Source organism: Triturus cristatus, chromosome 8 (assembly GCF_964204655.1).
Source record: "Triturus cristatus chromosome 8, aTriCri1.1, whole genome shotgun sequence".
In the NCBI taxonomy this organism is placed as follows: Eukaryota; Metazoa; Chordata; class Amphibia; order Caudata; family Salamandridae; genus Triturus; species Triturus cristatus.
The window spans coordinates 584,286,304-584,311,608 of record NC_140591.1 but is presented as its reverse complement, the minus strand read 5'-3'; the positions used below and the strand labels follow the sequence as shown (position 1 = coordinate 584,311,608).

General features: G+C 44.0%; 1 protein-coding gene across 3 annotated transcripts in view; it reads right to left on the bottom strand.

Annotated features, from left to right (window-relative positions):
• The window catches only part of PIBF1 (progesterone immunomodulatory binding factor 1), an 848,309-nt gene that overhangs the window by 601,265 nt on the left and 221,739 nt on the right, over positions 1 to 25,305 (bottom strand). For all 3 annotated transcript variants that reach the window (XM_085622002.1, XM_085622001.1, XM_085622003.1), the window contains exon 7: positions 5,414 to 5,522. In XM_085622002.1, the coding sequence (XP_085478128.1) occupies positions 5,414 to 5,522 (109 nt within the window). The remainder of the gene's footprint in view (positions 1 to 5,413; positions 5,523 to 25,305) is intronic.

Below are 25,305 nucleotides of genomic sequence, written 5' to 3'. Positions count from 1 at the left end.
GTCTTCAAAGTAGTCATAAATAGTGCAGTGAAGAAGATGTGGAAGTATTGTGAATTACACAGACACAAAGTGTGAAGTGAGAGTTACATATGATCTGAGCTATAAACACTAACAAAGCGCTCCAACCCATTTCGCTCTGTTATTACACTGTTGCGGCTCAGGAGGAAGACCGGGAGGGGGGAGCTATTTCCTGCCCTCTCTGTGATTTGAGTGTGCAGTGTGGCATGGCATAATGTCATTGCTATCTTTGGCAGAATAAAAAACCCTCCAGCTGTAGTAGGGCCTTGGTTTCACCTTCTGGTGCAGGGCAGTCTGTGCTTTATGGCAGGCAGGGAGGGAGGGATGGTCTTGGCTGCAGCTCAGCCCTCGTACAGTGTCCCTGCTATTACTAGTGAGTGAGAGGCGCTGAGGTGGTGGTATTGGTGGTGGTGGTGGTGGTGGTTTTGGTGGTGGTGGCTTTGGAAGTATTGGTGGTGGTGGTTTTAATGGTGCTTGTATTGGTGGTGCTGGTATTGGTGGTGGTGGCTTTGGAGGTATTGTGGTGGCAGTATTGGTTGTGGTGGTATTGGTCTTGGTGGGGGTGGTATTGGTGGTGGTATTGGTGGTGGTGCTGGTGGTGGTGCTGGTGGTATTGGTTGTAGGGTATTGGTGGTAGGGTATTGGTGGTAGGGTATTGGTGGTAGGGTATTGGTGGTGGTGGTGTTGGCGGTGGTGGTGGTATTGATGGGTGGTGGTAGTGGTATTGGTGGTGGGGTTTTGGGGGTAGTCTTGGCGTGGTATTGGTACTGGTAGTGGTGGTATTGGTGGTGGTAGTATTGGTGGTGGTGGTATTGGTGGTATTGGTGGTGGTGGTGGTATTGGTGGTACTGGTGTTGGTGGTACTGGTGTTGGTGGTATTGGCAGTGGGGGTATTTGTGGTGGTACTGGTATTGGTGGTGGTATTGGTGGTGGTGGTACTGGTATTGGTGATGGGGGTATTGGTAGAGGTGGTATTGGTGATGGAGGTATTGGTGATGGAGGTATTGGTACTGGCGGTGATATTGGTATTGGTGGTGATACTGGTATTGGTGGTGGTATTGGTGGTGGTGGTGGTATTGGGGGTGGTAGTGGTGGTGTTGGTGGTCGTAGTGCTGGTATTGTTGGTGGTATTGGTGGAGGTGGTATTGGTGGTGATAGTGGTATTAGTGGTGGGATTGGTGATGGTATTAGTGGTGGTATTGGTGGTGGTGGTATTGGAATTGGTGATGGTAGTATTGGTGGTGGTGGTGGTACTGGTGGTGGTATTGTTATTGGTGGTGGTGGTATTGGCGGTGGTGGTATTGGCGGTGGTGGTATTGGTGGTGGTAGTATTGGTGGTGATGGTTGTGGTGGTATTTGTGGTGGTGGTATTGGTGGTGATAATTGTGGTGGTATTGGTGATGGTAGAGGTAGTGGTATTGGTTGTGGTGGTGGTAATTGTGGTAATATTGGTGGTGGTAGTGGTATTGGTGGCAGTATTAGTGGTGGTATTGGTGGTGGTGGTGGTATTGGTACTGGTGGTGGTGGTATTGGTGGTGGTATTCGTATTGGTGGCGGTGGTGTTGGTATTGGTGGTGATATTGGTGGTGGTGGTAGTATTGGTAGTGGTATTGATGGTGGTTTTGGCGGTGTTTGTGGTATTAGTGGTGGTATTGGCATTGAAGGTGGTGGTATTGGTGGAGGTGGTGGTGTTAATAAAACAGGCTTTTGAAAACAACCCATCAGGTGGCTTTAGTACGGATGACGTTTAACACAGATGTGCTGTTGTCAGCTTCAGCCCATTAGCACAGGATTATGTGCTACCTGGAATTCACATGACTTAATTTGCTACTCATTTCTAAATCCATTTTACTGGGGGGTTGAAACAGACACGAGATAATGCCGGGTTAAAGTGATTGAAAGCAGGCACCTGTGTCACGGGGCGGCCGTGCTGCTTAAAAAAACATAAGCGGTTTCAGCTCTTCGTGGTGGTGGTATTGGTGGAGTTGGTATTTGTGGTGGTATTGGTGGTGGTAGTGGTATTGGTGGTGGTGGTACTGATGGTGGTGGTATTGGCAGTGGTGGTATTGATGGTGGTGGTGGTTGTATTGGTGATGGTGGTATTGGTGATGGTGGTATTGGTGATGGTGGTATTGGTGGTGGTGGTATTGGTGGTCTTGGTGGTGGTGGTGGTATTGGTGGTGGTGGTATTGGTGGAGGTGGTATTATTGGTGGAGGTGGTATTATTGGTGGTGGTATTGGTGGAGTTTGTATTGTGGTGGTAGTGGTATTGGTGGTGGTGGTGATATTGGTGGTGGTGGTGGTATTGGTGGTGGTGGTATTAGTGGTGTTGTTAATAAAAACAGGCTTTTGAAAACAACCCATCAGGTGGCTTTAGTACAGATGACATGCAACACAGATGTGCAATTGTCAGCTTCATCCCATTAGCACAGGAGTATGTGCTACATGGAATTCACATATCTTAATTCGCTAATCATTTCTAAATCCATTTTACTTGGGGGGTTGAAACAGACACAAGCTAATGCTGGGTTAAAGTGATAGAAAGCGGGCGCCCGTGTTACAGGGGTGGCCGTGCTGCTTAAAAAAACACAAACTGTTTCAGCTGAAGCAGCGCATGTCCGGCCTGCAGTAAAAGAAACTCAATAAAGTAAATAGTGCTTACAGACTAAATAACGGGTCTCGTGTAACAACTGAAGTAAAAGGGCCAGTCGCCATGAGAGGGTACAAAGAAGACAAGGCCGTACTAAGGAGGGACTAACACGCCTATTAACAAATCTGAAGTTAGCATTTATGAAAGACAATTAAAAATATGGGAGGAGAGTGGGTGCTGCTTCTTTCCCACACTCTACTACAGCAGCCTCGCAGAGCAAGCACTGCATGTGCGCTGCCGCTAGGCTCGACCTAAAAAACAAACTGGTATTTACCAACAAGGAATTACCCTGTAAATAAAGGAGCATAAAGCTCTTCTACCATCTAGATTTTGGAAGGTTTCAACTTCAGTGGTAGACCAGGACAACATATATAATGGAAAAGGTAAATGTGGTTGACATAATGTACAACCTTGGCGAATGGCTGAAGAGGTACCAAAAAGAAGCTCCTCTTGATGGAAAGTGTGAACTGAACGATCAGGCTTGTATTTCACAGCCATCCTAGCTCATACAATAGCCTCTGAACAGCTTGTTAAAAATATAAATATCACTTTTAAGAATACCTTAAACACTTATTTATCTGTATGCTACTTGTACTGTCTGTTTCCGAAGGATTAAAGACTGAATCGACCTACTGTGACGTGAACCTGTGGCCTACAGGTTACTCATAGTGGTATTAAATGTGGTCATTCACTCCTCTATTTTGCATTGACTAAAAATATATAAAGAGATTGATTAGCACTCCTACAAGTGTATTTTAACATGGAAAAAGTGGGCTCCATACCATAAGTAGCAAGACTAAATGATCAGCCCCTAATACTTTCAAATGTGGAATAACTGAGCACCTAATGCATGTAATTAGCCAATGCAGAGCCACAAACTTATAACCATATTCAGTGATTATATTTTATTTAATCAAAAATTACTGTTTACATGCTTTACGGTAACAACTTATTTGGTAACAAAACTTTAAACATACACAATCTAAATGCGCTCATGCTGTCCCCTTCTTTTTAAAATGAAAACCAACCCTCACTGAGAATTCTACATTAAAACATACATCACTCAACCATATTCATACACTGTCATACAAAAATCCCCCGATAAAACCATAACAAATATTAAGGTATAGATATAACAGTGGACGTGGACAACAACACATTTATCTAGCCACTATTCTAGTGTATATTTTCTATAAAGCAAAGTTTATCACCTAAAAATGTATTGATTCAATCATATCAATTTGCAATTTCTTGTTCTCGATGTGCAATATAATACTTTTAAGAATAAATGCTATAATGCATATATTTGCTGTAGATATTCTATTATGTCTGGTTGTAAACCTTTCCATCAAATCGATATGTTAGTGCATTAACATTTTAGCGTAGAATTTTCAGAGTGGGTTGGTTTTCATTTTAAAAAGGAGGAGTCATAAGCACATTTGGATTATATTTGTATAAAATATTGTTTGAAAAGAAGTTGTGTGCTAAGGCAAGAAAACGGTACTTTTTGATGAAATAAAATATATTCACTGAGATTGGTTATAGGTCTGTGGCTGTGTACTGGCTATTTACATGTATTAGGTGGCGAGAGTTGTCCCACATTTGAAAGTAATAGCGGGCGGTTTAGTATTGCAACTTATGGTTTTGATTCCCTTGGTTGGTTCCCTATATTCGCAATTACTAGGGCCCTTTTTTGTGAATATGGAAACTAGGATCCATGAAAGGATGAAAATGATTTTTCAAACCCTTCATAAAACCAGTTCACATTAAGAACGTCAAAGCAGTCACATACAGCTGTACTTGTACTGAGGAAAACTGCAGCTTAACATATACAAGTAATTTTGCCAAATTGACCTAATTCCATAACGGAATGGAATTAAACATGCTGCATAGCAGGAAACGGTACATTCATATTATTTAAAGTAAAAGATTGGTGTACTTGTGGACATCCCAGCCTCTCTTGTTACCTCAAAGAGATAATCAAGAATAAAACTTTCAATGCTACCCTTTTATAAGTCATATCACCAGATGGACACTATGGCAAGGAAGAAAACTATCCCTTGATTTGGGCAACATTCACCTCGCAAAGAGCAATCTTCAGGGACCTCTGCTGATCTCTTCAAATTACATGTGAGGGATTTGGCCTAGGGATTTATAACAAGAGTCCACTTCTTTTTGAGTTTTATACAACAGGAGAGAAGAACTTTAACCTATTGGCACTACAGCAGTCATCAAAGCCGCAAGACAATACATTTTAAACCTTCCTAAAATCTTCTACAGACAGAAGAATTAGAGGCTTTTCTAATTTTGTATTCCTGTAGGAATTACAGTCACTTGGAGAGTAATAACATCATAGTCTTTGCCGATAATCTGTGAGCAACCTTGTAAACCACTTGAATACGACTTGCAATCCATAGCTTCTATTTGGTGTCAAACTGAGAAGATTTTAATTTCAAACAATAGATTTGTCTGGAACTGGAGTCCGTAGCAAAGAGACATGCAATATAAGCCATAGTTATTACATTGCATGAACGAAAATTCTATAATGGCTGTGAAATGGAAATGAGAATAGTAGAACACAAAGTATTTGATAGAAGGTGAATGCGAGCCCTGTTATGTCAGTTTTCATCCATTAGCTCACAGAATAAGACTTTTCCAAAAGATGACTTCTCAATCAAAAGACTCCTCAAAGGATGCAGGCCTTAAACTATCTAATAGAAAATGACAGAACACTTGAAAACTCACCTCTTTTGATAGCTCATTTTTGTCTTTGGTTTGCGCTGCGTGTGAAACTTCCAGTATTTCAAATCTCCTTCGAAGCTCTGATAATTCATGGTCAAATGCATCACGTTCACTATTAAAATAAAATTAAATATAATAAAATATATAAAACATTTTGCGAAGTCTCTGCAATAGGGCCTAGCCCAGATAACATTGAAAAACAAAGTAGGCGTAGCAAATGGTTGAAAAATATATTGAATTGAAATTTGAATAAGGAATGTATGCTTGTAGGTTTTGGGACTGGGCAAGCTTCAAGTTCAGAGTTATTGTAAAATTTAGGTTCAAGCGTAGGTTTAGTTCAAGAGGATAGACTAGCAATTGGGAGCAAAGCATACTTCTATTTTCACTATTAAGGTAGAGGTATTAACTCTCTGCCCAATGCTACGGTTACAGTACATAAGGCCCGGGCAGCAGATAGTTGCATAGAGGATGGGGAAAAAAGTAAAAATTCTTAAAAGACCCATGTGTGGTCAGGACACATGCCTTGGGAAGTGGCTGGACTGGGAGGACATTGGAAATGGGACATGAGGGGATATCTACATAGAGTGATATGCTAGATGGTAAAGAAATCAAATTGTTGTGGTCATGCACACAGAGCCCACCTAGTGGTTAGGCACGACTTGTCAGTCTCCACTGAAGATATAGGCTGGGACTACAAGAACCTTGGCAAATGATCATACAAACTAATTTTAAGACTTTACAGGTGAAGCTTCTATAGAAAATATATTAACACAGATCAAAGTTGAAAGCATTGGGGCTCATCAGTATCTGATGTTATAAAGAGAAGGATCTTTCTAATCAATTAGCAGCTGTGCCATTGCATGGGTATTTTGGGAAGAGCTGGGCTATGATCTGCTCGTAGGCTTGGTCCCATTTTTCCCCATTTTGTCAGCCAGGCATGATGAGGGACACAAATACAAACAGACACAAATAGTATCTCTATATTCTGGGCTTAATACTAGCTCATAGATACAGATCTCAATATTGAATGTGGAAGCTTCACTCTAAAAATATATACACTTGATGGAAAAATCTTCAGTTTACGGAATAGAGAAAAAAAGTTCTGTAAAGAAGTTTTCCGACAATGACTGATAAATGAACTCTTAAAAAGGCGCTCTATTGCTGTCCCCATTAGAGTCACACTATACAAGTACCTTCACATATAATAGGACAAAATGCCCAATTACACAATACCAAGATTAAGAAGAATGGCCTTGTCTTGGAAATGAAGAGTGCCAAAAGTTAAGGCAGGGTTGGGTATTCATAGTAGAAGACTCCAGAAGCCTGGGTCCTAAGTTCAATAAAGGCAATCTGTGATAATGCAACAGCTTGCCTTGAAGTCTAGATGGAAGAACGGTCTGCATGTCAGCCTCTAATGTAGTTAATCTAAGAAGTGTAAATCAGCATTGGTGTGGCTGAAAACGCCAACCTAGTTTGCCTCACACTCTAGAGCAGTGGTTCTTAACCTGTGGTCTAGGGATCTCTAGGGGTCTGTGAGCCCCACTTAGGGGGTCTACGACCGTTTTACAAAATTAAATATTACACAATACATTAACAAAATATATACAAATAAAGAAGTCAAATTAAAAATGTTAAAACGTTTTATATATTTGATTGTGAATTAAACAAAACATTTCAATTTGTTTGGTGTATACTGGTTTTTGTATTTTTGTGAATTGTTTTGAGGTTTAAATCATAGAAGATGCTTAGGCAGGGGGCCCCTAGGCTTCTAATGATAACTTAGTATGTGTCCCAGGATTCCAATAATAATTTAGTGGGGTTCAAGAGGTAAATAACCGCTGCACTAGAGCATACCTGAAGTACACTGCTTTATAGGTCTCGCCTGAGCCAGTGCATGCGCTGCTCTGGCGAGACATTTAGGAGTGAAGTTTTCAAAGTCCGACCACACCTTTGTGTGGCATACAGTGTGAGGTTACACGCAGAGGCACGTGCAGAGGCGCCATCTGGCTTTCCTCTCGCTCAGCCAAGTGCGCGCGTGCGCCACGCTTCAATGCCCCTCCCCGTCCCCCACCACAGACCGCGTCTCGCAGCTTGTTTATTTAGGTTTAGCGCGCGCACACACTACTCCCAGGCTTGTTCTTGTAATGTTTCCTGGTGCACTTTGAGTGATGCATTATAAGTTGTGGTGTTACTTCAGTACCCACGACTGGAGTGGCTTCTGTCTTTACTTCTATGCATGTTACCTATATAAATATGGATTTTGGGGCCAACCAGGAGGGCTCTGGGCCTTCCAGGGACAGAGGCCCCGCTCCCAGTAGTGAACCCATTGATGCACAATCATCCCGTTGTTCCCGCTGGATTTCTGAAGCAGCCACTAGACAACGCCTTAGCGCTAAAAGAGCACCGACGTCGGCAAACACGTATTCTCCGCCGAAACGGGTTGCATCTCAGGCTTGGTTTGTACTTCTGGTTTGCATCTATTGCATCCCAACGGCCCCAAAGGGGAACCTCCGCCCCTCCTATTCCACCAGTGGAATCCTGCGAATTTCTGGAAGGAATGTTCCCAGGCCCAAGACGGTCTGTACAATGTTGTCTCCCCAGCAGTCCCAGTCTCCGCTTTTCCTGGTTGCGGACTGCCCTCGGCTTTGTTCCGTCACTGAGGGGCTGCACTTAGCTGACACTGAAGTAATAAAGCAAAAGCTGTAGAAAAGCGTTATGTATTTTAATTAAACCTGTTTTGTGTTTACAGTATTGTTTTATAGATTTTTTTGTTTTGTTTTTCGGGTTGTTTGTGGAGTTGAATCTCGTTGTTTTCCGCTCTTAGGGGTTCCTTGTGGGTTAAACCTCTAGTTAATGCTTCAGAAAGGTAGTCTAAAGGTTTCTGGATTTGTATGCCCATTACTACTACTCTGAAAAGGATCAGGGTGGGTCTTGTATGTGCCCTCAGAGACGTGGGACTAGTTTCTCCTCTGCACTTTGTGCACCGTCTATTAGAACCAGTATTTCTGTTATACCCAGTGTGGTTGCCATCCCCTCGTTAGTGCCTTTCTTCCGGGAATGAAAATTGCCACTGGAAGACTATTGGCGTAGAGTAGACAAAATGAGATGACTGAATAGGGGCTCTTCGCTTGTTATCACTTGCCATTCCTAAGATAGTGTTTGAGGAATTTCCTTGAGCACTTGCTCTAAGGGAAGACTACATTTGTAATTCAAGTGAAGTAGAATAGAAGTTTTAAAAATCCAAAGTTTTCAGTATATTCCATTGTGACATACTTTATTATTGCAAACAAGCTTTGTGACCACATTGTGGCCTCATCTCTCTCTGTATGACCATGAAGGCAGCGCTAGCGCTAAGACGCCTTGGCATTCATGCGCTTTACAAAACTTTCATTCATTCGTACATGCCGAACCCTAAGGATAGCATATTGACCACTATTTTCTTCAGCACTGTTGCCAACATGTACTTGTCCTTAATCACAGTCCTTGCAAAATGTTGTTGAATCTTTGTCTGAAAGTGGAAACATGCACGTCCGTTTAAAAATGCTTGTAGTCCTCCCCCGCACCGGAGAGAGAGAGAGAGAGAGAGCGAGAGATATATATAGCCAATAGGTCTCACTTTTGGGACCTTATAAGTATTTAGTTATGCAGCAGAATATCCTTGGTGCAACAACACCAACTGTTGCATGGCTAAACACTTATAAGGTCCCAAATGCAAGACCTATTGGCTATGCCAATGCTTGTTTCAAATGTTGCTTTGGCGCATTATTCACTATGCCTTTGTCTCGGGACTACCTCTTGTAGTTTAAAGATTTGAAATAAATGAAAAATGTACAACATTGAAGTATTTGTTGATTTCTGTTTAATTTCAAGATCTGTGAACTCTAGTACAGGCATTACAGGCTTCATTTTCCCCTCACGTGGCCAATAATACAATTGTAAGGGTGATCTCTAATGTGTTCTCAGGACTTTATTGCATCTGTGCCATACCAATACTGGTTCACACATGGCTCAAAATGAGCTAATGAAAGAAAAAGTAAACATCAACAGAGAGAGTACAAATCACATCAAGCTCTTCTAAAATAGTTTGAAAGACCCATACACCAAAATAAAAAAACATAGATCTACTAACGTCTAAAACAAAGCATAATTCAGTTACACCATAGGCCTCCAATATTCATGAGCGACAGTATTGGAAACGTTGGCTGGTACAAAGGCCTGAGGATGAAGGAGCGATATTAGACCCAAGGTGCCCCCTCTTTGCTGTCTCCTGAAGAGCATTCACTGTCGCTGAACAGCCATGTAGTTTTGGATTCAGACCAATAAGACTGGTTTGGGGGTCGAACTATACCTTGTAACTGCAGATTCATTCCAAGATTAAAGCAACTACATTTTATGCTCCAATTATTCCCTAGAGTAATCTCATTGTGAGGCATACCATGGGCTGCCCTGGTTAATCACATAGGAGCTCCTAAAAGCAGACAATGTGGGGTTTCTGCTCAGGCAAAACCCGATATCTGTAATAAGCCACTGATGCCATGAGTTTAGAAAGCTTATGCTACATGACCAAACAGCAATATTTAATTTCCAAACTGAATGAGTAATAACAACGAAGGGATACAAGTAAAAAATCTACCAAAAATTACTCAACCTCATTTTGAAACATAAAATATTTCGGAAAAAGCGTTTCTATATTGGTCCACTGTGGATATATAGGACCAGCTTAAATTCTCTTTAATGCCAGAAACAAAAAGCATATAATACAACAAAGAGGGTCCCTGAAGCAATAATTGGGAGGGGAAGGTAGTCAGAGAATAATCAATACAAAAAACAGAAATACATTCCCCTCCACTGACACAGTATATGTAGGCAATAAGTCCATAAATTAACTTGTGTCCACAGACCAAACAAAAAAAAAATGTTAATTCTTTTTTTCACATTTTCATTTATTTTCTTAAAATGATGCCTTACATACTACTGTAACTGTAGTAGCAAAGTTGCTACTGTTTTCGTAGAAGTCAGAAAGTTCCTGGAAAAATAGTCACTTATAGCGAACAGGTGCTCCAGGGACTTAATGATGCTCATCATTGAAACAGCAAGAGAAATAGTAGAGACCTTGTTAAAGGAAATTGCAGAGATTGAAGATACTCTCAAGAAAAACAACCCTGTCGAAGATGCTAAAAGGAAACTAGAAGAGATCAATATTGAGATGATTTCTTTCTGTGACTATCTCATAAAAAAGAAAACTGATAAACTCAAATAAGACATCAGGTACTTTTCTGAGGAAAGAGTTTATCCTTACCTAAAAACTGGCTATTACAACTCTGAAAATGAGCATATACAACAGGGGGAACGCCAATATTGGTCTAGTAAAAATGTTCTCACATTCTCGGATACTTCTGGCTCAGATAATGAGGGTGGCACCAACAACCCTGGGAATTATGGGAACTATGGATATAGAAGACCTAATTCCAATTGCCCCTCAAGAAATGGACGTTTTTTAGGCAACCGACAGGGATCGGCTCGAGTGAGATTCAGGAACGAGGGCAGAGGGGGGTACCAACCATCAGAGAACTCGCCCCAGTTCCTTCAAACTCGACGGAAACAGTACTGGAAGGAATAGGCGAACTCTCTCATCCCCTAGCGGGTGGGACGGAACACACCAAACCTATCCCTATTTTCAATCTGTCTAAAACAGTGCTTGATCACCCTTCCATGCAAGTTCTTTCACGGGGCCTCTCCTTTGTATCGAGTACTAACCTTGATTTTTTTTAAACGAATATGGACATTCAGGCATTTTTCCGTAAAATTAGACTCAGGAGATACTTTGAACAGAGACCCTTTATTGAAACCTTCAACAAAACAGGATTACGTCCCAAATCTACCTTCACGCCTCCCCTTGATCAGGTTGGCGCTGAAGTAGGTATTTTTGAAAGAGTGGTCAGTAACAAAATTCAACAACTTCTCTTACATGTACCCAGGCCTGCTTACAATTTGGACTATGAAGAATATCAAGCTCTTAAACATCTTGCTGATAACACTGAGGTTACCATAAAACCCGCTGACAAAGGGGGTGGTGTTGTAGTGCTAGACAGTTCGGCCTATAAGAAACACATTGAGACCATGCTTAGTGTACCTGAACATTACACTAAAGTCAGGTCCTTTCCGGAACAGAGAATCAAAATGGAGATTCTAGAAGTTACTCAAAGAGCGCTAGACAGGGGCTCTATATGTACACAGGAATTCGATTATCTCAATGTTCCTTTCCATCAAATTCCTGTCTTGTATGGGGTTCCCAAAACCCATAAAAACCCTATTTCTCCCCCTTTCAGACCTATCGTATCCACTATTGGGTCTCTAACCGAGCCTCTTTCCAAATTTGTAGATGTCCATTTACAACCTTTGGCATCTAAACTTGTTGGTTTCATTAAGGATACTGGTCACCTTATTAACATCATAGAAGGCCTTATCTTTAATCCACATACGGATTTCCTGGTCTCAATGGATATTGAGGCCTTGTATACCAATATCCCCCAAGGGGAAGCTTTAATAGCTGTCAAAAAGGCCTTAGAGAGCGGGGAGGTTAACTGCGATCATTTGTTTGTTTTGGAGTGTCTGGCCATTGTCCTGAAAGAGAACTTTTTTGAATTTGAGGGCAACATATATAAACAGATCCAAGGAGTAAGCATGGGCGCGGCCTGTGCGCCCAATGTTGCTAACATCTACATGGGATCCTTCGAAACTAAACATATCTTCAATGAAGTTGCCCCCTTTAGTGAGAACATCTTGTGTTGGCATCGCTACATCGATGATATTTTTTTTATTTGGAGAGGCCCTGAGCAACAATTGGAAGAATTTATGCTCTGGATCAATCTATGTAACCAACATCTTAGATTCAGTCCCAACATCAGCAAAGAGAGAATCGAATTCCTAGACATCTGGATTCAGGTCAATGGCCAAAATATAGAGGTTTCCCTCTATACGAAGCCAACTGCTCGCAATACTCTTCTACAATACACCAGCTATCACCCACGTAGTCAGAAAGATAGCATTCCTTTTAGTCAATTTCTTCGGTACCGTAGGAATTGTACTACCATGAAAGACTTTGAAGTCCATGCGGAGCAACTCAAAATCAAACTGTTGGATAGAGGTTACCCTAACAGGCTTGTTAGGGACTCATACAAAAGAGCAAAATACTATGACAGAGTGGCTCTGTTGCAACCTAAACAGACCAAATCAGAGCAGAAAATTGTGTGTGTCACCACTCACTCTAATATTGATCATAAGTTGCGCCAAATCATTAACACCCAGTGGCATATACTTAATTCAGACTCTCACAAAAGTATTCTCCGCAAATCTATTTTTGCGTTTCGACGCAATAGAAACCTGAGAAACATGCTAGTCAAATCAAAAGAACCATCAGGTAATAAGTTTGTTCAGAAATCCATTCTTGGAAAGGATCCCGTTATGGGAACACACAAATGTGGCCACTGCCACGCGTGTGAGTTTGCCATAATAGGCCATGTCCTGAATTGGGGTGAACGTACTTTTATTTTTCAGAACATGACCAACTGTCGCACCAGTAGTGTGATTTATCTCATCCTGTGTCCCTGCCACAAGGGTTAAGTAGGTAAGACAGCCAGGGAATTCAGGGTGAGATTTAGCGAGCATAAATCAGCTATATTAAATCACCGCACTGGAGCCCCTATGGTCTCTCATTGGTTGGAATGTGGACACTCCGTAAAGGATCTCCGTTGGACTATTCTGGAGCACGTACTGCCTCCCAAAGATGGTAATATTGGTGCTCTCAGACGTAAATGAGAGGTATTTTGGATCTTCACCCTCCGGACAGTTGACATTGGACTTAACGAATTGCTACCCTGGGAGAACGCCATAATTTGACCCCTGCCCCTTAATTGTCTTCATTTCTTCGTGGCTGCATTCATTGTTAATTTATTCGTTTCATCATCATTATTAACATTTTCATTATTATCCTCATTCATTTTTGTATATATACATTTTTCTACTTTATTATTTTGGCCTTTTCTTGCTGTATCGTAAGTTAATCTTTGGTCTTTTACTTTATTTAGTTCTTTGTTAACATGGCCGACTTTTGGGTGATGCCTTTTCCTAGTTTATTCATTTGGCCCGTCTTCTATCTCCACTAACGGGCTCCCCTGACGCGCATCACGTGATCTCGCTCTCCTTCTTGTATGGTATTTGAACAGCGCGGACTGCATCTCAGCGTTCTCATCGCCGTTACTTTACTGAGGTACCCCGTTTCTTGGCTATTGGACGATATATGTGGTAAGTCATCGGCATGCTCTTTGACTGCCCCTTTACATTTTCTAGAGGTATTTTATTAACGTATCTCCCACGGCTGCTTACTATACGGTACACTTGGGTCCACTAGGTCTTGAATATAGTTGAAGGACCCGGGAAGCAATTGTATCCCCACGCTCGATTTATATTGGAAACCAAACTTGACCTTTAAGGACACGGGAGGATTAATCTTATTATCCTGTGTTTTACATTATTGTGGATCCACCAACGGTGCGTGCTTGCCTCTCATTTTAGGTATGTTCGCCCTCTTGATGTATTGCGCGCTATGGCCTGCATGTAGTATTTGAACTCGTTTGAGAGTGTGTTTAATCGATGCGATGCATGCCTACTCTCATCTAATACTTGCTTTTGTTGAATAGGTCAAAAACCCATTATTCTCTTGGAACATAGAGCGTTTCGAGGAATTCTATACTATCCCGAATTTCATTTTTCTACTCATATGTCTTTACCATCTGACGTCGCACTTGGTGAGTTTCCTATATGTATGTTGGTCTAATTATTCTAATTAGTGTTCCCAGTCGCTTTTTAGAAGTACATACACTTGGATTGTTAGGTAACTCAATTGTGCCATACCATTCTCCAGCTTGTGGGTCCATCTATTAGTACGTATTTCTCCTAGTTTTGAAGACAGCATATTTTCTAATGATTTTTAGAGATCACATATTCAGGAGTGCAATTAGAACTTAGTCGTGTTGGTGGGCTTACTTCTAGTGATATGTAGGCCACGGTTTCATTCCTATATATGTTTTTTTGCAGCAAGTTTTATACTTACCATCTTTCTTTATACGTACCTGGGATTGCACATTCCTGTTCCTAGATGATATTCCCTTACTCATTTAACAGGGGTGCTTTGCAGCTAAGAATTGATCTTCCGGCTACAACCTTCTGTTTTGAGGGATTTGTCAGACTTTTAAGCCACGTCCACATTTGAGATTTATATTCCTGGACGGGAAGACCCCTGTGTCTAAGTATGATATTATATCTTTTTTCTTTCACTGTTTTCTTTCTTTCATTGTTCTTTTCTGTATATTAAACTCTTCTGGTTACCACATCTCTCTACTGAGTACCTTTCTCTTAATTATTATTATATTTTTTGGAAGATACAAATTTCTTCACTTGGGTTATCTTTCTCTTTATTCTTCGGCATCTATAATGAAAGTCATTTACATCATGTCACTGTCATTGTCTTTTATAATACACGACTTTTTGGTGACGGATCTTTTCTCACTGTGGTTACCTTTTCTCTTTCACTGTGGTTACCTGTTTTTGGGATTGCATCCGTGTCTGTAACCTCATGTATTATATTATATATTATTCTAATTTTGGTTTTGTGTTCCACAGACCTTCAACGTACTTTGTGCTTCATACCCAACATGTTAATTCTTATTCAGTTTTGAAAGAAATTATTTGGTTTTACTCTCTGAGATTGCTAAAGGTATTTGAGCCCTGAAGAAGGAGCTCACTTATAAAGCTTGGGATCTCCGAAACGCGCGTCGGCGCTTTACTGTCTTGGTTATGTTGTATATTTTCTCAATATGTCTTCATTCTTTTTTTTTTTTTTTTTTTGAAAAACCTTTATTCACATTTCAACCAATAACAAGTATGGGCCTACAACCCCCGGGGCCGGCCGCTAAGCAGTCAGAGTAACAAAAATCAATATTTATCACAGGCAGCACCTCGGGGAGCAGAATCTCCATGCTGGTATACTCTCGGCCACTAAACAGCCCAAGTAGGAGACCATGATACAAAAGGTTTTCATTTTATAATAAGGGAGAATGGAAGGATCAGGTGCCAAACAGTTTCCCGGCAGCAAGAAATGGCAGGCAGAATAATAAACGTCCACAATAAACAGCAATTTATCTAGTCAATGGCGCTGAAACAAGAAGTTCAGGATGTGGAGGAATATCACGGCCATTTACACCTGCGGTCCCCTGCCCTAAAACCCAGAAAACACCACGGAAATTGTGGCACACATGAAAACGCAGCGATTAACGACGAAGGAGTTTTACCATGCTGATCCCAGAAAAAAAGACAAAGAAGAATAAGAGAAGAAAAAGGAGGCCATGGAAAAAAGGAGGTTAAAGACTAAAAGATCCCCTCCCTCAACCCCCCACCCTGCACCTCTGCAGATGAGAACGGCCCCCCCCCCCAGCAGCGTGCCTGTCGCCCCGGAACCAGACCCGAAATATAGAAGAAACAGAGAAAGAGGAGTAGAGAGAATATTGATAAACTGGAGGAGGGCCTTCAAAACATGCCCCCGGCTTCTCCCTCCCGCACAATTTGTTTTCCCCTAAAGCAAACATTAAGCAACACAGAATCGACCAAGTCAAAGAAGAATGGGGAGCATTATGCGCCTAATACACTAACAGTTATGCCGTGAAAGCACGCAACCCCTGAGCCCGCCTGCCTATTAGATGACTACCTCTGAAGGATCAGCCTTATCCTTGGCCAGTCTTTGCGAATCTACCCATGCATACCCATCGACCCAGTGCCATGTCCAATGCTACAAAGAAGAGGAGCGTCCAAAGGAGAACAGGAAGCGACACACACAGGTAGGGTGGAAGTCTCTGATCACCGACACAGTCAGCAGTATGGAGAGTCATCTTTCCCAGTGCTGCCCCAGGATCTGCACCGCACACAAGGTCCAAGAAAGCGAAATCAGCCAAAGCAGGCGACCGTTGCTTGAATGTTGCCTGGGTTGCCGGAGGCCGCGCACGGGACAAGGCCACCACCCCCCCCGCATGTCCAATACCTCCGGAACAGACCAGACCCACAGCCAGCCGATCACACGTTAAGATACTGTCCGGAGTTTCCAGCTGGTCACTATCCACAGGGGCGGCCACGACACTGTCCTCTTGCGTGCGGTGTAGGAATTCCCCGTGTACCTGGGGACAGGCAGGCAGCAACTGTTCCAACGCTGATGTCACCCCATCAAGCTTACTCCCCAATACCCAGGCGCCGTGAACCAAGGTGGAATGGAGGGCACCGAGAGCCTCGAGAAGATCACCATACCCCAGCACAGCTCTCGGCGCTCGCACCGCAACGCTCCTCATAGTCGCACACTTCCAATCGTGCTGCGACCCAGTGTACAGGATAGTAGACTTCGTCCTGTCAAGATGGCCGCCGGGTAGGGCCAACCCAGACTGGGACCAGGACTCAGGGACAAGCGCCTCAGGTTCCATGTCACTGGAATCAGGGTTTCGGGGGCAGGCAAAAAATATATCCGGCGTGTGGTCACGGGCAACAGTCATCCCCTCCACGGACCTGCGCCCGCGAAAATCCGGGAGCAGTCCGCAAAAATCCGGGCGAGTTACGGGCGGCGGCCGGGCGGCTCACCGGCGAAGGCTGAGACAATCACCGGGGAATCTTGGATTAGTCACCTCGGGCATGCACTCGTTCCGCTACGCTTCGTGGTAGGAACGACCACGGCGAAATGTAGGCCGATATTCGCACCGCTCCGGCTAGGCCGACTCCACCCAGTCATCAAAGGCCGCTGTTGTTGAACTGCCGCCCGGCCATGTTGTCCACTCGAGGTCCCGGTTCCAGGGTTGCACAGGCCGCAAACTTCAACTGGACATTTCTCCGGCGATACCGCCGCCAGAAACTTCGGAGTCACACGATCGGTTGCCGCTATCATTCACCAACACGGGCATATAGCGCAGGCTAAGGATCTCATGCAGGATATCTGTGCGGGACGCGGAGGTTCACAGAGCCGGGAGCCTACGCTGCCGTCCCGGTCGCCATCTTGGCTCCTCCTCATGTCTTCATTCGTTGCTGTTGTTTTGATATGTCTGAATATTGTTTGACTATCTAATTACAGTTGGGTTTGCACATATGACTGTTCTCTTTGCATAAAATTTTGTTAAAGTCTATTTTATAATGTATTTGATGTATACGTAATAATTGAAAACAGTAGCAACTTTGCTACTACAGTTACAGTAGTATGTACAGCATCATTTTAAGAAAATAAATGAAATTGTGAAAAAAATAATTTAAAACATTTTTTTGTTTGGTCTGTGGACACAAGTTAATTTATGGACTTATTGCCTACATATACTGTGTCAGTGGGGGGAATGTATTTCTGTTTTTTGTATAGAAACAAAAAGCATACCATCATATAAACAACCATTCATGAGGATCAATACCCCGGTCAAGAGCACAATATAAAATTATAATTGTTTTGTTTATAGGTTTTAGTGCAGAGACTGTATCCCAGCCCCAGAAGAAATTGTAATTTTCCTGGGACAGACCTAAATGACCATAGGTCTGTACATTGAGTATTATGTAATCACACTCATAAATCAGCAAGTACATCACACCGAATGCTTCTAGGGAAAACATCTATCTAGTTGCCGAATTAGGAGCAAGTATCCAAAGGCCCCTCCAAAATAGATGGAAAATCTCTCAGGTAAGCCATCTGGAAGTCACCAGGGGAACTACATCACTGTGAAGAGATTGAAAATTGGCCTAGAGGAGCTAAGCATAAAGGAAAACCAGACAAAACAGGACAAATGTATGTACAGAATAAAAAGGCAACAAAATTACCCTCCATTTCAGGAGGCAAAGATCTATAACTTTAAGTAGAAACTGTGGCAAACAATCAATTACCGGAGGTCCACATTTTTTTCCTACATAAAACACAGTAAGCCACCATTCAGATTATTTTAAGTTCTCTGGTTTGGAAGGATATACACTAGTTTCTGACAAACAGCTGTGGGAGGGATGAATGAGCCTTGAAGTGATAATCAGGATTTCTATTGGCAAAGCTGTGATCAGTAGGAAAAGAATGTGCGTGGCTACTGGCTTACTTTTGAAAGCCAACAATAAAGATAAATTAAATAAATAACACATCTCCTACATTCTGCGTTCCCGAACTTCTTCCAAAAAAACCAATCTTCCACACGTATGGGTAGGCTTACCGCATGGGACAAGGCCGACACCAAAACGGGCCGGCCCCTCAACCCATACAGAGAAAACAAAAATAAGAAAGTAATCCCTGGTGCCCAGTGCTGCTTTCAACCAACCACTCAGTGGGGGCACATTAAAAGGATACCAAATCTGTCTGCCAAGGGACAGAAAGGCTGTGTGGACTTCTGGGCAGTAGTTGTGTGGCCTGAGGCTAATACTAGCTGTCCCCCCACTGCCCCTTTTCTGACCAAAAATAAATAGTCCTCCTTATCTAGTCTTACTTACTGCTTCCATGATGTGGGAAGACTGTGGGTAGGCTCAATCTGCCCCCACCTACAAGAGGACAGAAAGACAATGTGGGATTATGGTGTGAAGAGGGCAGAAAGACACTTTGAGTCCTTGGAGGGGAGAAACTGTCCATGCCTGGGGGTGCCACTCTCCCTTTTCATTGTATATAACAACAGGAGTATAACCCATATACCACGTTGAGAGGTGGGTAGGTATGAAAGAAAGAGCAACAATTCTCAACAGGTATTATTACGCTAGACAATTAAATTTGTATGTCCAAGACATCAGACCGGAGGGAAAAAGGAAGACTCTTGAAGAATGTTTAAAGAATGTATTTAGGTCAAAACATCATTTAAGCGTCATTCGTAGAAACAAGAGAAAGCAAATTTACAGTTGTATCAGCACTGTAGAAATACATATTTGAAGCAAAAAACAATAACAACCCAAATAGCACTTGGTGCTGGATGTGAAGGTGAAGGTGGCGACACAAGTGACAATTGTGAAAACAGCGACGGCGGCGCAAGAGAAGTGACAAGTAATGTACAGTGAGAGCAAATTGTATAAACTACTGTGGTAGAGGAAATAAATTGATTATTCTTTGTAATTCAAGACAATCATTTTGAAAGGAGAAAACCACAGGAGAAATGTTGCGCGATTAATGGCGCTGAACGGTCGACGGCGTTTCGATCCTCTATGTTAGGATCATCTTCAGGACCGGGTTGTTCGATTTAAAAACGGTGCTGAGGGGGCGTCGGACAAGAACGTAGAGGGGTCCGCATCAGTGGGAGAACGTTGTTTGCTGGGGGTGGAAGAGGTTGCGTCAAGTTTAAGTAGAGACGCGGGGCGCGTCTGTGGATGAACGTCGCCGGGCGGTGCTGGGGGTCGCGTAACTAGTTAGCATGGAGGAGTCACGGGAAACCTCACCCGGCCCGGACACGGAAAGGATTGACAGATTGATAGCTCTTTCTCGATTCTGTGGGTGGTGGTGCATGGCCGTTCTTAGTTGGTGGAGCGATTTGTCTGGTTAATTCCGATAACGAACGAGACTCCTCCATGCTAACTACCACAGTATTTTATACAATTTGCTCTCACTGTACATTACTTGTTTCTACGAATGACGCTTAAATGATGTTTTGACCTAAATACATTCTTTAAACATTCTTCAAGAGTCTTCCTTTTTCCCTCCGGTCTGATGTCTTGGACATACAAATTTAATTGTCTAGCGTAATAATACCTGTTGAGAATTGTTGCTCTTTCTTACTCTCCCTTTTCAAACATCCCTTGGGTCTTGTGGATGGATGCCTCCTTGGGATTGCCCGCCTGTGGCGACCAAAGAGAGGGATCCACCAGGACAAGGTACCCTTAGAAAGAGGAGAGTGTCCTCTTATCAACAGTATCTCTCCCGTTGTATTCGGCACTAAGGGGACTGAGCGGTGCTCCATGAGCACCACACAAAGTGAAAGCAGAATAAGGGACCTTATACTTTCGCTTTATACAATCATGACAAGAGGGCCCATGACACACCGATCACTATACCACAAAAAAAATACATCAGGCTGCTGAGGAAGATTTTCCTAGCCTGCGTAGAGGGCTGTATACGGAAGCCCTCTGATGTGAGCACCAGGTGGTTTCCATGCCCTGGGAGAGAGGCCGCGATATCCACAACATCCATACTCTAGACACTGTGTGGAGGACAGTTCTCTACACTGAAGAGGTTAGGCAGAGTTGGCCACATTAGGTCTTGACCGAGGCGGTGAGCTTCGTGGGGTTGGTGCCCCCTTTTGGATTTCTTAAAGCGGGGGTCCACAAGCCCCTGCAACCCCACCTGTAGTGATCTGCAGAGGCCAGAAAATGTAGATCATTCGCGCTCGGCGCTGGAGTGAAATTCAACATGGTGGCCTGCTTTGTTTGCGGTGACATCATTGACATTTGCCTGCAGCAGTGAGCCTCATGGGGCTAGTGCCCCTTCTTTCATCTTGCTCGGCGGGGGTCTGCAAGCCCATGGGCCCCGTGACATCTGACGAGGATTGATGATAGCCCTTGAACACTGGCACATTGTTGGTTCCCCCCTCCTTCTTTGGGCACAGAGGTGAGTTGGCAGTAGGACGCTCGGACCCCCTAAATTGCCATTTCCTCGAAGGGGCAGAGCCTGCTGCAGCAGCTTCTGTGATTTTGCCGTGACCGTGATGCCTTCTCTCCTTATTGTTGTGGGGCCTGGGTGGTAGTGGGTTAGCGGCGTGAAACTATCATAGGACGCCTTGTTCCCACCCTGTTCCTGGCCCAGTGGCCTGACATTACTGACTTAAAATCCACTGCACCTTAACCAGTGGCCTTTCTCCCTTGTTGGTGCACCTCTCCTTGCACCATTGGGTGAGTATTTGGGATTTCTGGCGCCCCTGATTCTGGTACTCTGTGGCCCCCCTCCCCTTTTTTTGGGTGCTAGCATGGGGCACACTCAATGCACTAAGAATGATGCTGCGACAAGCGCCTCACAGCAGGGCATCAAAAGGGTGCTGGTGGGGGGAGATATGTTGTACATGGATGACAAGTTTGACAAACTTCTAGCTGCCATCGAAACTTCTGAAGAATGGTTAGAGGGCAAGATTGACTCCCTTTCCGTGGAGCTGGGCCCTATTGAGGAGAACTCGAGGAAGGTCTCAGAGAGGGTCGCTGCCCTGGAGACCACGGTGCCGACCCTGGCGCCAGCAGTTCAGTTAGAGGATCAATGCAACACGGCTCTGGAGGTGGAAACTCAACGCCATGCCGTGTGCTTGGATGATCAGGAGTGTCGGGCCCATCGTAATAACGGTTGCATTCTGGGGCTACCTGAGCATGATGAGGGGGGCTCACTGCTGCCTTACCTGGAGACCTGGCTTCAGTTTGCTCCCAATGGCCTCTCCAGATTCTATGCGTTGGAGCGTGCACACAGGGTGCCGGCACGGGAGCTTCTCCCTGGGACCCCACTGCGTCTGTGGGTGCCCACCTTTCGCACTTCTGGAACTGGGATCATCTCCTGCAACAGGCCTGTGCACACGGCCCCTTTGCAGTGGACAACGCCTAGGTATCTCTGTATTAGTAGTTGACTCAGAGTGGGGGCCTGTGTGTTGTGCAGTTTGAACAGTCTCAGTCCTGGGGTGGTGGGAGGAAATCAGGTGTTGGGTGATTTCTTGGTGTATTGTGTTTTGTTGTGCTTTTGTCTGTTTGTTGCCGATGGAACAATTGAGGTTGTGGCAATATGTGTTTGGTACAGTGGGGCTCCCCTGGCTGCGTGAGGAGCAGATGTTGGAGGGGTCCCTGGGGGTTCCTTCCACCTTTTGGCCTGGTATCCATGGTTAAAAAGTTAAGTTGCTTGCATGGAATGTTCGGACTTCTCTTCTCCCTCTAAGCGCTATAATGTACTGTCTTGTTAAAAACTGAGGGGAATGCATATTGCATTCCTTCAGGAAACCCACATTACTAAGGTTGAAGGCCCTGCCCTCTGGGTTTGCTGGTGGGGCCAGCTGTATGCTATTTCTTACTCTGCCTTATCACGGGGCGCTCTCATTTGGATCAGACCTGGGGTCTCTGGAGTCCCCTTCCGCATGCACAGGGCGGTTACAGACCCTGGGTGGTGCTATGTCCTGGTGTTGGGGAGCCTGGATGGTAGGGATATAGCCCTCTTGAACATATATGCACTGAACGTGGATCCGTCATTGTTCCTCGCCCTGCTATCGCTTATGGTACCCTATTGTAGAGTCGGGGGGCGATTTTAACTGTGTGGAGGATTTGAGTCTGGATACATGCATCCGCCCTTACGTGGCGCTTTTGCAGCGGCACGCTTGTGGTCCGGTCAGTGGAACTTGGTAGACTGTTGCGGGGTGAGACACCCGGAGGTTCATGCATACTCCTTTCGCTCTGGCCTACATGATTTGGAGGTTTGATTTGAAATGCTTCATACATGCAAGGCGCTCTATGGCAGGGTAGTGGGGGTAGAGTATTTAGCAAAAACATACTCTGATCATGCACATGTGTTGGGCACGTTCAAATGGTTCTCACCTAGACCTATTGTGCCTACATGGTGCTTTGATCCGGCATTACTGGATGACCAGGTTTTCTGGGTTTTATTGGGGGAGCATATCTTGCAGTGATGGCATGATAATGCTGGCTCAGCCTCGTCAGTGGGGGTGAAGTGGGAGGCCATGAAGGTGGTGATCCAGTTTTATTTATTTCCAGTAGAGCCGGGGTACTTTCAGACACCCAGCTGGAAGGAAGTGGTGTTAGATGATCTATCTTGTGAGCTGGAGGGGACTCCGGATAGAAGGGGGGGAGCGGGGGAAGCTATATGAATTGGTTGAGCACCTTTGTCGCTTTGATTATAAGTCATACATGGCCAGGGCCCATGCAGAGCGCGATAAATCTGCATTGTGCCTGCATGGCTTTTGCGGGATGTACGGGGTGGGCACCTGGTTCTTCAACTGCACCATCCCTCGGGCAAGATGTAATTACGCACGTTGAGATCAATGAGGTGTTCCTACAGCACTATTAAGATTTGTACTCCTCAAGGGCGGTGAGCAGTGAAGGGGAAATGCTAAATTATACTGTGGATGCTTCTTCAGCCTCTCTTGAGCCGGTGGTGGCAGATCAACTAGGTACAGATATTATCGAGCAGGAGGTGCGGGCGATTAAGGGAATGCAAGGTATAAGGTGCCTGGCCTTAATGGTTTATTGATAAAATGTATGCAGTATTCACTTTGGACCTCATCCCTAGACTTGTGGCATTTTGTAATGATTCTCAGCAATGTAGTGAGCGTTCATCCTCGGTGAGGGAGGGGCCTGTTGTATCGCTTCCAAAGAAGCATATAGTCCCTCTTTTTCTGTATTCTTAACACGCCTTTTCCATGCTCAACGCCGATTACATGAGCTTGAATAAGATATTAGTGACTAGTTTGCTTCTAAATTGTGCTCTCTTGTCCATTAATGTGGTTTCCTGTCTGATGGCGGAGTCTAAAGAGATTACCCTTGAAGACTACTGAAGGGCATTTCTTTATCTTAAACCGGGCTCACCGGCCGATCCTTGCCCTTCTTTCCTCTTGGCTCTGGGAGTGGACGTTATTAATCCTACTATGAACGCCCTTTTTAAATAAGTTCCTGAACACAGCTACAGTTCTGTTTCTCTGGAAGCAGGTAAAAATCTTACCACTTTTAAGAAACCAAATGCAGACCCGGATATCCCAGGCAACTACAGGCCTATTTCCCTTTTGCCTGCTCCATCCAAGTTGCTGGAAAAGTTTGTGAATGACCAACTCTCTAAGCATCTTGAGGTCAATATATTATTACATCCTAGTCAGTCTGGCTGCAGGCCAAGATTCAGCACCGAGACTGCCCTCTTGGAGGTCTCTGAACTGATCAAAGGCACCATTGATGCTGGAGGTTGGGCAGACCTGCTACTGCTAGACCTGTCTGCAGCATTCAAAACAGTCCTGCATGCCTGACTGCTCAACAATCTTCAGGAGATTGGCATCAGGGTCAAGGCCTGGAAGTGGATGAAATCCTTCCTAGAAGATAGGAAGCGAGAAGTCTGGCTACCTCCTTTGTCGTCAAGCAGCCTAAAGGTCTCATTCTGGGTCTCCCAGGCTTTTAGTCCCACGCTGTTTAATATTTATATAACTCTTTTCACTGAATTAGTGGAGGTATTTGGGGCCAAAATATTCGCCTATGCCGATGACACCCAGAATATTTTCACACTTGACAAAGGTGTGTCAGTTGAACAAGGTGATATAAAACCATGCCTCTCTGCCGTTTTCCATTGGATGAGTTTCTTCCAACTGAAATGTAATACCGAGAAGACAGATGTGCTCTGTGTAGGGCACAATTTAGACCTCAAGCTGGAAATGCACTGGCCAGACGGGGCACCCCACCCAATAGAGGCAGAGAGTTCCCTCATTTGCATGGGGCCATGCCCCTATCGAATCTAGGGAATGCCTTCTGAAGGGGACGTACAAGCACATGTGGGCCCTTCTGTAATACCAAAGTGCCCTGGGGGTGCAAAAATGGGGCACAAATACCTGTTACGCCCCCCGGACACTTCCATATACAACCCCTGGAAGGCAATTGGCAGAATATTTGGTTACATAACAGGAATGGGCCTCATGCTTGATGTTGGTTTATGTAGCAATGTTGTCTGTATCATGATCTGTTTCTAATGATATTTACATATCATGCACTTTCGCATTAAAAATGCTCCGTGTTAAGTTTCCATTAAAACAAACCTAATGCATAAAAACATTAAAAAAATAAATGGGTTGGGCCTTTTGGAAAGCGGGAATTTGATCTGATCAGGTTTTGCAGGGATTTTGTATGTGATAACAACCACGTCATCG